At 40.0% G+C, this 18,708-nt stretch overlaps 1 protein-coding gene across 1 annotated transcript in view; it reads right to left on the bottom strand.

The window, feature by feature from the left end:
* The window catches only part of LOC146868720 (uncharacterized), a 70,030-nt gene extending 51,687 nt beyond the window's left edge, over positions 1-18,343 (bottom strand). Inside the window, exon 1 of the mRNA XM_085624152.1 lies at positions 18,214-18,343. Within this exon, the coding sequence (XP_085480278.1) occupies positions 18,214-18,343 (130 nt within the window). The remainder of the gene's footprint in view (positions 1-18,213) is intronic.
* Positions 18,344-18,708: the final 365 nt, after the last annotated feature.

Raw genomic sequence — 18,708 nt, 5'->3', positions numbered from 1 at the left:
GTCAGAGGATGACGTACTTGATGATATGTTTTACAAGAAACCACCACCATATCGACCAGAACCAGAAATATTAACCCCAAGCGCCCCAATGAAAGAAACAGTACGAATCATAAAATCGGAAACAGAGTTAAAAGATTTGGGAAGAAACAATTCCATTAGAGAGGTAGAAAAGAAGTCCGGAGGAAAATTAGATGGAGAAAATTCAGCAGAACTAGCAAAAATGACCCTAGAATTAACCGAGAAAATAAGAGAATTGACAAAGAATCTAGAAGCGGTAACTGTTCCATTAACGATAGGTCCAGTAATGCCTATTTTTGACAAGCAGAAAGACAGCGAAAATTGTTTGACAGTCCCTTATAAAAGTAATAAACCGGTAGAACAACCAAGAGTGAGTCAGAGTGAGAATCCATGGTGACAGACTATGAGTATGATTGAACCGGATTTTTCAAATAACCCGTTTGTAGGTCAAAACTGTGCAGAGAAACGTATGACAATGATAGAGACAATGTCAGAAACTCAAAAAGATTTTGGACAAGGAAATGTAGAGAAGCCAGTAGGAGCGTCTACAGAGGAGTTGAGTGAATGGTTGAGAAGCTTGCAAAAGAAAGACAAGGAATCCCAGTCAATAGATGTAGCTAAATTACGAATGGTACTGGAAGAATTAATAGTAAGAACTATCCCGACAGAGAAGTTGTCATTTCTGTGCAAAAGCGTAACATGGAGAGCGAAAAGTCTTCATGAAAGATTAGAAGAAGTGGCAAATGAGATGGGTATTGATATTGAAAAGGTAAAAGCCTTACAGAAACCCTATTGAGTAGATTTCATTGAAAAAGATCTTGAAAACATGAATACCACAGGTCGAACAGGTCAGATTAAGGAAATAATTATTTTGCTGAGAAAATGGGGAGATGTGGACAAATGGAAGAGCAGATGGTATCGTAAGCGAGATGAAGTTTCAGACAAAACGTTTTCAGCCTATCCTATGAGAGAAAAAGAGAAGGTTGTGACAGAATACCCCATGAGAGAGATTCCGGGAGGAGGATATGTGCATGTCCCATGGACTAGACAGGATATGTTGTCATTTACGAATGACTTCCCTCGACTGCGTGAAAAACCCGTCGAGTGGTATAGACAGGTGGACAGATTTGTGAAGCTATCCAAAGTATTGTGGATTGATCTGAAAAGCTTGTTTGACATAATCGTACCAGCAGACCTATGGACAGAATGTAAAATAGCAATAGATTGGCCGACACAGGAATACCCAAGGGATCCTAAGACAAGAGCTCCAGACCCCGAAGTAATGAAGAAATACGAGCAGGTTATGGCATTAGTACCCCCTAAAGAGACAGATTGGGTAAAAATTGACAGAACACATCATGAAAGCAAAGAATCAGTACATGCCTATTATGAGAGGTTAATTTTAGCCTTTAAACAATTCAGTGGAGATGAAAATTTGAGTGACAAAGATTTGAGTCATTTCATATACAGATTTGTATATGGTCTTCGTCCAGAAATTAGTGAAATGATAAAACAGCATACAGTAGATTGGCAGAATAAGAAAATAGACAAAGTATTAAGACATGCTAAATATTTCAGTGATGAAATTGAAGCAAAACAGCGAAAACTAAAAGAGAAGGCAATGTGGGCACAGGTAAAAGTAGCAGAGAGACAGGAAGCACAATTAGTGGAACAAGCTGGGTCAAAAAAGAGATTTAACCCTGGGAAAAATAAAGGGAATATTGAGGAAGCTAAGAAGAAATTTCCGTGTCATAATTGCGGTAGGATAGGGCATTGGAAATCCGAGTGTAAGAATCCACCAAGTACTAACGATGAAAATTCATCCTTGAATCCACAGTTGCAGAATGAGGTGAGTGGTCAACAGCAACGACAACAGCAGGGTGTAACACAACAGAATCAGGTGCCAAAACCCCCTTTTCCACAGAACAAAAATTACCAGAAGTATAGTAAGGAGAATGGATTCTACAACGAAGAACAAGTAAATAAGCCGCAACGCGCTAGCGCTGTTCCACAGTATTGGCTGCAACGTGATGAAAGCGATTCAGAAGAGGGTTATTGACGGTGCCGAAGGGAGGAAGAAGAGTGCGTACTTGGCGCAACTCTAGAAGTAGACCAGACAGGCCCATTTGTAGATGGAAAGGTTAATAATGAAAATATTACTTTCCTAGTTGCTACAGGTGCTACACGATCAACTGTTAGATCAGCTGATGTTAAGAATCTTCCTCTCTCGGATGAAACGATCCAAGTAGTTGGTGTGTCCAACAAACAGATTAAAACTTACCTTACAGAACCAGTGAAAGTTAGTATAGGGAAATTTTATGAAATGCACAGGTTTGTAGTGTGCGATACCAGTCCTGTACACTTGTTAGGTAAAGATTTATTGTGCAAGATGAATTGTACTATATTTTGTACTCCAGATGGAATAGCCTTTGAAACACCAGATGATGATGTGCTGTATAAAATGACAATGGCAAACAGAGAGAAAGAGGTTACAGGAACCTATGCTGTATTCAACCCTGACGAACTACCGAAAGAATTAAAACAATCTGTAAAAGCAGAAGTTTGGGACTTTACAGGAGAAGACGTAGGATTGATGAGGAATGTAGACCCAGTAAAGATAACTGTAAAAGAAGGAGTATGTTACCCAAATGTCCCACAATATAAATTGACCCCTGAAATAATTGAAGGAGTTACTCCTGTGATTGAGAAAATGATAAAGCAAGGAATTTTGAGAGAAATAATGAGGATCCCATGTAATTCACCAATAATGGGACTGAAAAAGCCTAGTGGGAAGTTCAGAATAGTGCAAGATCTGAGAAAGATAAACAAAATTGTTGTACCATGTTGTCCCATTGTACCGAATCCATCTGTGATTTTATATCAGATCCCTCATGACGCAGAATGGTACACAGTGATTGATTTGTGCCATGCTTTCTTTTCCATCCCATTGCACCATGAAAGTCAGCACATTTTTGCATTTCGTTTCGGCAAGCGTATTTTGGCGTGGTGCCGAATTCCACAGGGGTATACGGAAAGCCCCTCAATATTTAATCAGCTATTGAAAAAGTGTTTGGAGAGTCTAGAAATGCCTGAAAATTCAGCACTAGTCCAGTATATCGATGACCTACTTGTGGCATCGAAAACTCGTGAAGCTTGTGAGGTAGACACGGTAGCTTTGCTGAATCCTTTGGCAGATGGAGGATTAAAAGTGTCACCATCGAAATTACAATTTTGTAAGAAAGAGGTCCAATATTTGGGACACAGCATTGAGAAAGGACACAGGAAAATAACCATAGACAGAATCAGGATCATAAAGAGAATGAGCCCACCAATGACCCAAAGAGAAGTGAAAATGTTTCTGGGAATGGTTGGATATTGTCGTCAGTGGATAGGCAATTTCTCATTGATTGCAAAACCTTTGGTGCGATTGACAAGAAGTGATGTAAGAGATCCAATTGATTTGAACAAAGAGGAGTTCGCAGCATTCAAGAAGTTAAGAGAAGGGTTGTGTGAAGCGCCTGCATTAGGTATGCCTGACTACGATAAGGAGTTCGAGTTGTATTGCAGTGAGAGAAATGGATGTGCGCTCTCTGTTCTAGTACAGAAGCATGGAAAACTGAGGAAACCAATTGCATATATTTCATCCATGTTGGACCCAGGAGCTGTAGCCCTTCCTGGGTGTCTGAAAGCAGTAGCTGCTACATGTCGAAGTTTGGAACAGAGTGAAGGAATTGTGATGGGATACCCTGTGAAAGTGTTTGCACCTCATGATGTGGCGATTCTTTTAATAAGGAGTCGTACTCAGTATATGACGCACAGCCGACTGACTAAGTATGAAAAGGTCATTTTGGGTGCAACAAATGTGAGTCTTGTGAGATGCGTGAATGTGAACCCTTCAACATTGTTACCTGATGTAGAGCATGTGGAGGTAAGAGATGAAGCAGATCATGATTGTTTGGATGTACTTGATTTCTGTACAAAACCAAGAACTGATATATAAGATGACCCTTTGCCAGAAAGTGATTATGTCATGTTTGTTGCTGGATCTGGTTTGAGAACAGATGATGGAGTGCTGAGTGCAGCATATGCGGTATGTACAGTTGCAGCAGTGATGGAAGCATCCTATTTGAAAGGAGTAAGGTCGGCCCAAGTAGCTGAACTTATTGCCCTGACCAGAGCATGTAAGATCGGGAAAAGTGTGAGAGTGACTGTGATAACTGATAGCCAGTATGGCTACGGGGTGGTCCATGATTTCGGCCAAATTTGGCTGCAAAGAGGTTTCCTGAGCTCAAGTGGAACTCCCATTAAGAATGCTGAAGTGTTTGGAAAGTTGCTTGAGGCAATACAGCTGTCTAGGCAATTGGCTGTGGTAAAATGTGCTGCTCATAGTCGCAGTGGTGATTACATTGCCACTGGAAATAAGTTTGCAAATGACATGGCGCAATATTGTGCACGAAATCAGAATTCAATCAATCGGGCAAAGGAAAAGGAGTCGATTTCTTGTTTCCCAATGTTTACTAACACTGTGGGAACATGGGATGAGGTAAGACAATCACAGGAAGAAGCAGGAGAGGAAGAAGTAAAACAGTGGGTAAAAGCAGGATGTGCACCAAGAGAGAAAGATCATGTGCGGGTCTATCGAGATGGAAGACCAGTTATGCCTGATAGCATGATGTCTGCCATGGCACGGATGTATCATGGACAGGGACATATAGGGAGAGACGCCATGATTAGGTCTTTTAAACAAACTTGGTATAATGCCAAGTTCAGGCTTGTGGTGGAGAGTATTTGTCAAAGATGTCTAATTTGTCAGCAATACAATCCAGGAAGACAGTGGTGAGTCGAGGAACAAGAGGTCAAGAGGGAGGGCCTTTCACCAGAATGCAAGTAGATTTCATTGAGATGCCTCCTTGTAACAAGTTGAGGTATGTTTTGGTGATGGTATGCCTATTCTCCAGGTGGGGAGAGGCGTTCCTAACAAGAAGAAATGATGGAATGACAGTGGCAAAATTACTATTGAGGGAATTTATACCTAGGTTTGGGTTCCCAGTAACAATTGAATCAGACAGAGGAGGACATTTTCACAATGAGATTATAAAACTGATTTGTGAAGCATTGAATGTACGACAAAAACAGCATTGTGCCTACCAACCGGAGGCTTCTGTTGTAGTAGAACAAATGAATGGTACTATCAAAAACAGAATAGGGAAAATGTGTTTAGCCACAGGTATGAAATGGCCCGATGTCTTGCCTCTAGTACTCATGACTATTAGATCAATACCAGACAGAACTACTGGTTTGAGTCCTCATGAGATCCTCATGGGATGCGCAATGAGACATGTATTTATACCAGTCAACAAGCTGATGACAATAACTGATGACATGGTATTGGAATACTGTAAAAACCTGGCTGACGCAGTTCATTCTGTGTTTCATCAGGTTGGAGCAGATGCCACCACTCTTGAAAAGAAGCCAGCTTATGATCTAAGCCCAGGGGACTGGGTAAGGATAAAAGTACACAGAAGAAGAAACTGTTTGGTTCCCAGGTGGGGAAAACCAAGGCAAGTCATTTTGACTACAACAACAGCTGTGAAGTGTGCTGGATTGAAGAACTGGATCCATGCAAGTCATACTTTGAGAATTCCAAATCCAGTTGACTGTAAAGAAAAGGAGTATTTTGATGAATCAGAATCCAGTACTGAGTCAGATGACGGAGAGCCAAAAGATAAGGAAGGAGAAAACTCTGAAAGGGGGGAGACAGAGCCAAGGTTAACATTGGTCCCCAGAAGTAACTCCCTGAGGAAAAGGTTACAGATTTCTGAATCCAGTTCAGACTCAGAGACAGAACAAAAGCACATTCGTCCAAGAAAGAACAAAGGAGGAACAAAGGAAAAGAAAGTGGAGAGACAATAAAAGAAATCCGTGAGAAGGAAGTGCCAGATGAAAGATTGAGAGAAATTCCACCTGAAACAACACCTTTAGATGGACAGGTGCCATATACAGAGAGAGAGGGAAAGATTGTTGCGGAAGACCCCCGAGGAGGCGTAGGGAACTCCAACATCCAGTTAGAAGCAGGAACAAGTAGTCAGCAGGAAGATTGCTTGATGGAGATTCGAGGAGGGACAGAAGTAGGGAAAACAAAAGAAGAGGTGGAAAAGGAAATCGTTGAAGGTAAAAAGCAAGTTGCAACAGAGTCTGAGGAAAGCGAAGATGAAATACCAGAAGGCCGAGTTCTGAGAAAGAGAGCTTGGAGAACTGAAAAGAATGATAAAGGGAGTAAATTGAAAAGAGCGGCAAAAGACAAGGTGTGGCCAAACAAAATAAAGAGACTGAGATAGCGACTGACACAAGTAAATTCGCCAAGAGCTGAACAGGTGAATGAAGTAACGAGTCAGGAAAAATCGAAAGAAGAAGAACAAACAGTAGTCAAAGAAAACAAACGAACAAGAAAACCTAACCAGAAGTATAAATCACCGGAATGGACATATGTGGCCCTGCCTGAAGTGAAAGAAGAGGCGGATAGCCAAGGAAATCCAGAGGTGGTTGTACCGGAAGTGGTTGAGGAAGACGAAGAATCGGAAATCCTGAGAGTTATCTTGTCCGATATTGGATGTTCAGGACAACCTGTATGCTGAAAACGAAAGGAAAGTGAAAAATGATGAGATGCCAAACTGAATGAGATAAGAAATTACTGATGAAAAGACAATAAAATACTGAAAAAGACAAAAACTGGTAGAACCACGTAGGTGCTTAGAAGCCTTGGGTTAGAAACTAGTTGTGAAGTAGAAGAGGCTAAGTCAAAAGACATGGCTCATTTTAGAAAAGATGGCAAACATAGAAAGTAGCAAAAGTAGATGTACTTTCTTTAGAAGATGGTGCAAAATGTGTTGTTGTTGTACAGGATTAATAATGCTTCTTTGGAGTATTCTTGCTCTACTAATTTCATTTAAAGTTACTGTAGATACATTAGAAGGACATAGTTATAACATAGCTAATATAGGGAAAGTTCAAAAGGTAGTTCCAACTAGAATAGATAAAAATTATTTACACAAAGACAGGTCAATAACAGATTTTTCTAACAATGTTTTTTCAAAGTTGTTGTATGAATATGTAAAAACAATGGACGTAAGGGATTGCTACGTATGTATGCAATTACCTGCATCTGTATCTGAAGGAGTGACTTATAATCACCTTCCTGTAACATATGGAATAACAGGTAGTGTAATAGCTAGTTTATTTTATCAAACAGGTAAATTAGAGTATTATTTTTCAGATGTAGATACTATATTTTCACAAGTACCAGCAATTAACAAACTAAACAAGGTAAAACCTGCAAAGGTATTAGGTGAATTTTTCTTAGAGACAAATGAACTAACCTTACAATATATATTTAGAAATAACTTGACTTGCAGTTTAAAGAGAGAGGAGAAGACATTTTTGGATATGGTTGAAGAAAGGAGATTGAAAATGCAAAGGAAGGTTTCAGAAGGGAAAGTGGAGAAAACGGTTTGGGATGTAGAAACGGAGAAACATTTAAGAGGGGAAACGAGTCCAACTATGGCTTTAGATTGGCCTCAGAAAGGGAAATTGTGTATAAGAAGGAATCAGACGGCGTATGACAATTATTTTCTAGGGAATAGTGAGTGCCATGATACATACCGAATCATGGGAGGATGGGGATTTAAAGGTGGAAGAGATCCAGTCTTTCCAGGACTGTATTTCATTTGTGGGAACAGGGCATATTATCGTTTGCCAGACCATTGGTATGGCACATGTTATGTTGGCCTGGTTTTTCCAAAGATTTTTTACATGGATAGAGGAGAAGATGGTGTACATAATTTAGGTAGTTATTTAGCACGTAGTAAGAGAGAATCTTGGACTGAGATTGTGGGTGACATTTTTGGGGCACTGATACCCGCAGTGGGAATATCTCTGAATGAGAACAAAATTAGAAAACTTTCAACAGTAGTGGATCGCTTATCAACAAGCACCGATGGAGGATTCTTATTGGTAAATACTGAAATGGTTGCCATGCGTGCTATGGTAATGCAAAATCGACTTGCCTTTGATATTTTATTGGAAAAAGAGGGTGGAGTCTGTGGAATGCTGAAAGTTCAACATTGTTGTACTTACATTCCTGACGAAAGTAGAGATTTGAAAATTTATATTAAGAATATTACAGAATTGCATGACGAAATTGTACCACTGGAGGTTGAAGGTGTCTGGGAGAAGATTGGTAAGAAAATATCAGCTATTAAAGACTTTGTAGTAAAATTAGGTAGTACATTTATAGGTAAGATATTATTTCCATTAACTGTGATTTCCTTAGTATTAATAATTAGACTAGGATGTATTTGTTGTAGAAAGAATAAAAATCAGAAAAGAATAAAAAGAGAAAACTTAAGGAGAAGGGATAAGAAACACGAAAGAGAATTTGAAGAAATAGAATTAGAAGAGTTAAAGGATAGCATGTATAAAACAGCAAAAAGAAAAGAAACAGCGGAAACTGAAATATGAACGAAACAAGAAATCAATTTAAATTTCCGTAAAAGGGATACACAATTTTTTATTAGTGTGGTGATGTAATCACCAAAGGGGGGATTGCTGGAGCGGGTAATACAACATTTTGTATACCCCCCCCCATTCTGCATGTTTATATTAATCCGAATAATCAATTAATTATAATATTATTAATCCGTTTGAAGTGATAACTCACCAATTATATTAACAAAAGAATTACACGTGGGAATTGCACCTTGCATGGCTAAATTAATTGAATTAACTTGAGTACGCATATTAATATTAGAAAACTAGAATATTGCATGTTATATGTCTCTTTGGTGATGTATTTGTGATTTGTGCTTTTTTCAGTGAGTATAAACCGCTCTGAGTGTTGCTTCTGCTAAAAAATACACACACATATGGGTATTAGCAAGGGGATAACATTTTATTAGTGATTTCTATGTTTAATTACGTTTTTGTGTGCCTTTTGCCTAAGTTAATCTAGACAAGATGGCTGAACGAGACGTTAAACGTGACTGCCCTGACAACACGAGGTTCTGGGTGAAGTACGCAGACGTCACCGCCAGCAGCAGTGGCCTGGACCTGACCCCGGCAGAACATGTACCCTTCAAGGACGCTCCGGGAACCTATCCAAGACCAAAGACAAAGCTCAAATTAAAAGCAAGTTTGATGACTTCATCATTCGACACCCTGAGAACTGTACCCCTCGACCCCAAGTGGACCAATCAGGACTTTCTAAACCCCGATCTTGATACTTTTTGACATTATGGTCATTATAAAAGTAGGTAGGGAATTGAACTATTATTCCGCACACTCTTCTTTGACGAACCCGATTTCCTGACGTTATGCTGACGGAGAGGACGGTGACACTGCTGGACAGCTGTTATCCTGAACCTTTGAGAGACTGAATTGCGGCCTAACTTTGCTGAATAAAATTCTTCTTGACTGACTGACTTAGAGGACGACTTTAGCCAGAATAGGTAAATATGATACTCTGAAATGCTAATGATGATTTCTAACGTTTCTTGCAATATTTCTTAGATAAAGAATATTTGATTAATTGACAAATGTGTTGTGTCGATTATTTTAAGAAGATAATTTAATGGGATTTAAAGACGAGATAAATGACTGTGAAACTAAACCGGCAAACAACTAAATGATCCATCTCCTTATGCGAGGGATATCTTAGCTCTGAGGTCAATGTGTTTAGTGTAAGGTAAAGGTATTCATTTCATGTCAGCGTTTGGAAGCATATTTCCCTCAGAAAACAGATGAACGGAGTGTAAGTATTGGTGTTATGGGCCCCACCAATGAATGTATATGAGTGAATTTGATGCTGAGGTAGTTGGTCTGTGACGAAGGGGGAATTTGATGTTCCGCGCTGCAACACTAACTTAAAGACGGCCAGGTCTGAATCTCAAAAATCAGTCTCCCTTTAAGACTTAGCAGCAGCTAGAGACAAGCTGAGACACTTTTTTAATCTACAGGCAATTAAGGGGAGTAAGGCTTATATCCAAAAACGATACAACGAGAGTCAACATATAGGATGACATCTGGCCTGGGATACAAAAATTCAGAATAGTCAAAATATAATTACCCAGATCAGAGATCCACTGACGGGCACGGTTGTATATTCAAAGGATGAAATTGCTGATGTTTTTCTGTGACATTTCAAAACTATTTATGAGGTGACGCAGGGAATTACTTCAGCTTCACTTACGCAATATTTTGAATCTATAGAATTGCCTTCTATCTCAAAGAGCATGAGTGCCTCCCTCGATAAACCTGTCTCACAAATCGAAGTTAGCAATGTATTGAAACCTATAGCTAATGCAAAAGCTCTAGGTAACAATAGCATCCCTGTTGAAGTTTTTAAGACCTTCGAGCCCTTGCTTCTGCCCTTCCTTACTAAGCTTTATAATTTGATAAAAAACGGTGAAACTGTATCTAAAAACTTTAAAGAAGCGGTGGTGGTTTGGTTTCTTAAAAAAGATAAGGATCCTGGTGTTACTGGCTCATATCGACCTGTAAGCCTTTTGAACAAAGATTATAAAAAAATTCATGAAAATCTGGGCATTAAGGCTGGCCCGCTCGCACAACAGGTGGTCCTTCAGGATCAGACAGGTTTTATACCTCAAAGGTCTATGGCCTCTAATACATATTTTTGAACCCAAGCAATCAATTACCTGTCAGTCAACAAGGTCAAGGCAGCGATCCTAATGCTTGATGCAGAAAAAGCATTTGACCTTGAGGCTCTGTTTTTTATGTTGTTAAAGTTCTGGTTCCCCGAGCAGTTGGTTAAAATGTTAAAAGAGGTTTATATGGGTTCAGAGGCCAACATTTTGATAAATAAGGAAGAGGCAGGTGTAGTTAAGATGCGGTGTGGAACGAGACATGGATGCCCGCTGTCCCCTGTTTTATTGTCGCTTTTTATAGAAGCTATGGCAATAAAAATTCGTAATAATCTCCAGATAGTGACTCCGTTAGCGGCCATGCCAAAGTTTACATTATTTGCAGATGATATCACTCTCTATTTATCAGCAAGCCAGCCAATATCCTCAACGCATTTGATGAAATATTCGCTCTTACACAAATAGGAGGTACAGGTTAAATCAAGCAAAGACTGAGGCACTCTGGTGTAATGCTCCTTCTGTACAGCTTCCTTTTCTTGCCCCACAATAAGTTTCTAAACCCATTAGATACTTAGGCTTATTCGTGACTAACCATTATGATCAACTATTTATGCTAAATTATGAAAATACACTTCAAAAAGCTAAGAGTTTATTAGATAGATGGTCTCGTCTTCCCTTAACTTTAATTGGCCATGTATCTCTGGTTAAAATGTCTATTTTACCATTATTTTTATTTTTGTTTATTCACCTCCCTCTTAAAATTCCTAAATCATATTTTACTGAGCTACGTAAATTAATTCTGAATTTTACCTGGGCAAATAAACCGCTCAGAACTTCACTAGCAATTCTACAATCAGATCCAACTCAGGGAGGGCTCGCCCTCTCAAACCTTGAGCTGTATTATCAGACAGCATTATTGAATTTCTTGGTTCAGCTCCCAATGATAGCATCTAAATTTGAAAATTTTATGGTAAATACTATGTTGGCCAAGAGTGCAATTCAATTACCCGTATTTCTTTAGTTCCCCGAAATTGCCACAAAAATCGAGATACAAGACAATATCTGAATTAGCCTGTCGTGAACAAGTATTTTTCAAATTACATAAAATTCCTTGATATCATTTATAATAAAAAATCGGTGAATATCAGGCTTTCGGCTTGCAGCTTTCACGAGGGTCTCTGCAATAATGGAAGGAGGCGGGTATTGAATATTTGGGGGATTTTTTTACCAATGAGTCGCTCTCCCAGCAGCTGGGCCCTAGGTTCTTAGCCCTTTCATTTAGCTTTAATCAAATATCAAAGTATTTAAAAACAAATTATGTGATGACCAATAATGCAGCTTCTCAGATTTTAAGCCAATTATATGTTCAGGGCCTAAGGGGAGTTGGTAATTGGTATTCTTGCTTAGCCCAGCTCGGCGAACAGAAAGTGGTTGATAACTTTTTTGCTAAACTAATAAAAGAAACAGGGTACAGTGTTAGCAAAAAATAAAGGCAGTCTTTATGCGAAGTAGGCCATAGAGCACTGTGAGCTGTCAACTATAAAAGAATGGCCTTTTTGTCAAGATGGCTAACCTTCTATACACCAAAAGGACTGAATAAGTTGTTCCCCACTTCCTCAGAGTATTGTTTTACATGTGAGGATCTAGAGATAGGGTCTTGGAACCACAGTTTTTACAATTGTCGCAACCTATACCAATTTTGGTCTGATGTATTTCAAACGATTAATCAATCATTAGCACTGGCAGTTCATATTATTCCCTCTCTTAAATTAGTTCTATTTGGTTGTTCAATAGAGGTTTAGTATTTGTCGATGTATCAGCAATATTTCTGCTCTATAGCTATTTCAGTGGCCAGGTCCCTAATTCTCCGGAATTCGATTCAGCATTGGCAAGAGAAGATGGCTAAGACATATATCTGGGAGGAATCATATGTTAAACGCATAGTGTCCCTTTATAGCTGTGCAGCAACCTGGCCAGGGTTTTTTAATAATTTAATTTAGAAATGCTTCTCGACACTTATATCTCTTAAGGTTTTTAAAGCTTTTTTACTAGGTAGGTTGTATCTCGTGTAGATGGGAACTAACCTCTTACATTAATATGCACCTCATTGCTGGATTCAAATCTGATGTAAACTAAATTGCTGCTATTGATGTAAGCAACAATGGCTTCTGCTCTTTCCCATATGTTGGTGATACTGCACTATATTTGTGATTTCATTATTCATGCTGTATTTACATCACACTAGCACTTTGTCTATATATTTAAGAATTGATTGTTATATTGGACAAGAGCTGTTTTATCTAATGGTGTATTTTTTCTTTTTTTATTCTGTATTATTTGCAAGGCTAGAAATCCACTCAATAAAAAAAAAAAGAGGAACTAGACAGGGGTATCCCCTCTTATTTTCACCCTCTTAATGGAACCCCTAGTACAAAAAAATAATCCCCAACCCTGATATCCGGAGCCTTCCCCTTGGCCAAAAGAATACAAATTAGCTCTTTTATCAGAGGAATTGCTCTGTTTTATAACTGAGCCATAAGCATCAATCACTGCCTTTGTTTGGAAGCTTGAGTGGTTCACAATGGTCTTTGGATTTAAGGTGAATTAGTCTAAATCCTCCTTGATAGGCATCACTGACCCTCAAGATCAGTCCAAACCACTCCTGCAAAGTTGTGGGTTTTGTTGGGATGATCACTCCTTATGGTACCTAGGAATTATCCTGACAAGGGAAACAGAACAGACTTATGAGGCCAACAGCCCAACTTTGCTCGATGTCCTAAATAACAACTTATATAGGAGGGGAAGCTGGAAATCTCTTGGTCAGACCATTTGCCCAGTATAACAAGCATTTGCAATGTAATAGGTCTCACATTTACGAGAGTTTGACCTATTGGCAATACAATAGCTTAAACTCTAGCAAATGTGAGACCTACTACATTGCAAATATTTTTTGTGTGGCAGACATTAAAGTGAAACCCTAGCATGGGGTACTTTGACAAAAAAAAACATCTATTTGGCATGTTAACAAACATGTTATTTTTTGTAAAAGGGGCCATGCTGCGCTTTCACTCTAATAGCGGCCGCGCACCCTTCTTTAGACATGGCTTGTCTAAAGGAAGGGGCTCTTCCTCCATGAATGTGAAAGCGCTCAGGAGTGCTAGAAACAAAACCAAAAAAATAAATAAGTAAGCAAGGCTGCTATACTTAAAGCGGACCGCGCTGCTAAAATAAAGAAAGAAAGAAACGTGGCCACTATAGTTAAAGCGGACCACCATTAGTAAGTAAAATGAAAGCGAGCGGCTTGCTAGGACCTAGTGGCTGGAATACAGGCAAATAATTAAGCAAAATAGTGCTCACAGCCAAGATAAAGCAGACCGTGTAACAAGACAAGTAAAAGGTCCAGTCGTTATGAGAGGTAACAAATTTAATCAAGGTGGTACCAAGGAGGGACTAACAAGCCTAATAACGACTTGGAAGCCAGCGTTTATGAAGGACAATGACACCATCCCATTAAAAACATGGGCGGGGAGTGGGCGGGGCTTCAAAGCCATACTCCAATACTGCATGCCTTGCAGCAGCACATACGCTGCCCAGGCTCGACCTAAAAATGAACTTCCTCCCAAGGTTATTATCTGTCCTGCAGACACTTCTACTTAACTGCACTACAGTAGCACTTCAACAGATCCAAAATAAGCTACCTGCTTTTGTTTGGGGTAATAAATTTCCCAGAGTCTTCAAACTCGCGTTCTTTAGGAAACCTGCAGATCACAGAGTGGGACTTTCAAACACTACCACTTATGTGATGGCCACTCAATTGCGGCCCACAGTGGACTAGCATCAAACCTCAGGCCTGCCAACTCACACGGTACCACCGTGTGTCACACGATTTCAGCTCCCTTCACACGGTCACCTGGTGAGGAGCCAAAATCACACTTTGGCAGGGAAAACATCCACTGTAACCAGTGGATTTTCAGCTCGGTTTGTTCGGAGGCTGTAAGTATTTGATGTCCATTAAAAAGTGTGAAAACACCCCAGGACATCAGCGACAGCCTCGATGACCCCCGCCCTTTTTTAGGTTTCGCCTAGGCAGTGCTTGTGCTGTCTCTTCGAGACATGCGGTATTCAGGATATGTGTACAAAGCTCCGCCTACTTGCTGCCCATCTTTGTAATTGGCTCCTGTCCCTGTCCTTTGTAAATGGTGGTTTTTCATTGGTCATTAGGCTTTGTAGTCCCTCCTTAGTACCTCCTTGTCTCTTCTTGTAACCTCCCATGAGGACACCCCCTGTTACATGTGTTGTTATGCCCTAGGTTTTAATTACAGCCCCAAGGCACTATTTTCTTGAAGGCCTTCAGACAAAACACACACTTGGTCCTAAACTAGGTTGGCTGTGGTTACTTTACTCGCTAGCACATCTAACATTTATATTAGCCCTTCTATAAATTTCCCTTCATCAGCTCCAAATCGGAAATTAATATAATAATTGTTTTGTCACATTTCAAAGCTACTAATTGTATATATGGACATAGCTATTTGCATGTGCTCGGGGTACTGTCTTGCATGCAATGCATTATGGGTAGGGTGGATCTTGCATATGTGACAAAACGTTTATGATGCTCACTAGGGACCTCTAGGAGCAGCTTGTGGTACTGCACCTACCACAGCTCACATTTATATTAGACCTTTTATAAATTTCCCTTCATCAGCTTCAAATAGAGTACAACCTAATCTGGAATTAATATAATAATTGTTTTGTCACATTTGAAAGATACAAATTGTATATATGGACATAGCTATTTGAATGTACTTGGGGTACTGTCTTGCATGAAATGCATTGTGGGTAGGGTGGATTTTGCATATGTGACCAAAACTTATGATGCTCACTAGGGACCTATAGGAGCAGCTTGGGGTATTGCACCTAGAGAAGCAGTGCTGGTGCCTTTCTCACTAGGGACCTCTAGGAGCAGCTTGCGGTACTGCACCTACTACATCTCACATTTATATTAGACCTTCTATAAACTTCCCTTTATTAGCTCAACATGGAGTACAATCTAATCCGGAATTAATATAATAATTGCTGTGTCACAATTCAAAGCTACTAATTGTATTTATGGACATAGCTATTTGAATTTACTCGGGGTACTGTCTTGCATGCAATGCATTATGAGTAGGGGGGATTTTGCTTATGTGACAAAAAGTTTATGATGCTCACTAGGGACCTCTAGGAGCAGCTTGGGTTACTGCACCTAGAGAAGCAGTGCTGGTGCCTTTCTCACTAGGGACCTCTAGGAGCAGCTTGCGGTACTGCACCTACTACATCTCACATTTATATTAGACCTTCTATAAACTTCCCTTTATTAGCTCAACATGGAGTACAATCTAATCCGGAATTAATATAATAATTGCTGTGTCACAATTCAAAGCTACTAATTGTATTTATGGACATAGCTATTTGAATTTACTCGGGGTACTGTCTTGCATGCAATGCATTATGAGTAGGGGGGATTTTGCTTATGTGACAAAAAGTTTATGATGCTCACTAGGGACCTCTAGGAGCAGCTTGGGTTACTGCACCTACCACATCTCACATTTATATTAGACCTTCTTTAAATTCCCATTCATCATATCCACATAGAGTAAAACCTAATATGGCATTAATATAATAATTGTTTTGTCACATTTCAAAGCTACTAGTTGTATATATGGACATAGCTATTTGAATGTACTCGTGGTACTGTCTTGCATGCAATGCATTATGGGTAGGATGGATTTACCATATCTTCAAAGTTTATGATGCTCAATAGGGACCTCTAGACGCAGCTTGTGGTACTGCACCTAGACATGCAGTGCTGGTATCTTGCTCACTAGGGAGCTCTAGGAGCAGCTTGCGGTACTGCCCCTAGACATGCAGTGCTGGTAACTTGCTCACTAGGGACCTCTAGGAGCAGCTTGGGGTACTGCACCGAGACATACAATGCTGGTTCCTGGCTCACTACGCAACTATTTGTAAAGCACTAGGTCTCGCATTACTGAAAGTATGAGCTATTGGTGTTGCATTATTATTTGCGATGCTAATACCTCAAACTATCAGTAATGCAAGACCTATTGCATTGCAAATGCTTGTTTTGAGAGGGGGTGGGGGCTTGGTGAGGGGCAGAGTGCCTCCTAGATATCTGTAGGCACCTTGGCAGGGATGAAACCTCCTTCAATACACTCAGAAGTGGGGCAACACCACTCTCGGATGTCCTTATCTCACATAGTGTGCCTGCCCCGCAAGCACCTACTGATACGGATTAGCCTTCGCTCCATCAAAATACGACTGGACTATTGACAACGAAACCGTCGGCCATGTCGGTGTACGGGTCACACGCTAGCGGTATTGTCTAATGACACTTTCATACTAAACTCAAATCCTTTCCTCATGTATTGTAGCAAAGTTAATGTACCTATGCTGTACAGTTCTGAAAATGTCCAATACACATGTTGATGTATGATTCTTTACATTGTGCATTGTAAGATGCTTGTTGTAAAGTCGCTCGTGGGAATAAATATAGGTTTAAAAAAAAGAAAATGTGGTTTTAAAAGGGAGACGTGGCTGCATTGTATGAAGAATAAAATATGTCCATGAGAAAAAAATGAAAGGTATTAATGAGTAATTCCTTTTATCCACATTTTCCGTGAAAATGCACCGACCCTAAAACATATGAGACAATTTCCCTCAACTAAAGCACAATGCCTTAAATTTATGAAACATATTTAATTGTGAGGAGCATGCAGTTTAGAACATCATTTAGAGGACATTTCCTTTAAGAATCCACCCTCTCCCATGTATCTATTTGCCTTTATACATCACTAGAAATATTTTACGGTTTGCAATGTTACACATTATATTTTACAATATGTAACTTTTTACTTACTGTTTATGAGAACATCATTTTACTAACCTTGGGCTCATCACAAAAGTTGCTTTGAAAGTTCGTAGCAGTAAGCTGTGATATATACGTGTTCGCTTCTGCCACCTCAATCCCAGCCTACCCCATAGACCTAAAACAGGGGTGAATTACCCCTGAATCGCCCCTTGGCACCCCAGGCCCTGGCACTGCTATCCTTGGTCTCCCAGGCCATGAAGTGGCATAAAAGGTCAACAGCTCTTTGAGCGCCATGTTTCCTTTCTCCAGTTTCCATTCCTTGAACTTCCCCTCTCCACTCACCAGAAAATACGAGGCTGTGGAGGGGTTAAGAAGGGGAGAAGGGGGCGACTATGTAAGGACAAGGGGTGATCACTGTGAAGTCGTCAGGGTTCAAAGGGTGTATGTCCTCACTTCCGCTAGCCCAACAATTTTGGCAAACTGATCTCCATGCCCTGCGTGTGGGTGACGCATAATTCTAAATACATAATAAAAACATTCAAACGTGTTCATTTCGGCAGATAAACTGCTAAACATTTTGCATTTTTTTGCTGCTATGTTTCTATTTGCATGCCATAATTGTCAAACAAACAACTAAGTCGTGGAAAATGCAAATGCCCCATCCCTGCTCACCTCCTGGACAGAGATAGCCCCGGTACACACACAGGTTCTCGCCCCCACAGATCTGCTGGAACATTCTCAGTTCATCCTTGGGGGCCACGAGCTCGTTCTTCCCTGGCCCACCAGTCCCCAGATACTGCATAGTGATGCAGACGTTAGATGCCTTGCTGGCACTGTGTAGGGTTTTTCTGTCTTCTTGAAGTCTTGAGTGCATGGGCTGGCACGGAGAAGAAAATAAGTAACAACCATTTTACACGTGTGAGAGATCTAACAGGAGTAAAACTGTGATGTGACTGCTCACTGCTAACATTTTTGTCATTATATTTAGGGTGAAAGTAAAATGAATAACAGTCATAAGATGGATACTGAATAAGTCAACATAGATTTATCAAGCCCTCGTCGAGTCACCAGCAGATAATTGCTCTCAAACTACCAGCACAGCACTTCCTGTCACACTACCTGAACTTCCTGTCAAAGTGATGGCACTTCCTGTCAGAGAGTTAGCAG

Source organism: Triturus cristatus, chromosome 1_2 (assembly GCF_964204655.1).
Source record: "Triturus cristatus chromosome 1_2, aTriCri1.1, whole genome shotgun sequence".
NCBI classification, from domain to species: domain Eukaryota; kingdom Metazoa; phylum Chordata; class Amphibia; order Caudata; family Salamandridae; genus Triturus; species Triturus cristatus.
The sequence above is the reverse complement of the archived record's forward strand: the minus strand, read 5'-3'. Positions and strand labels throughout refer to the sequence as shown.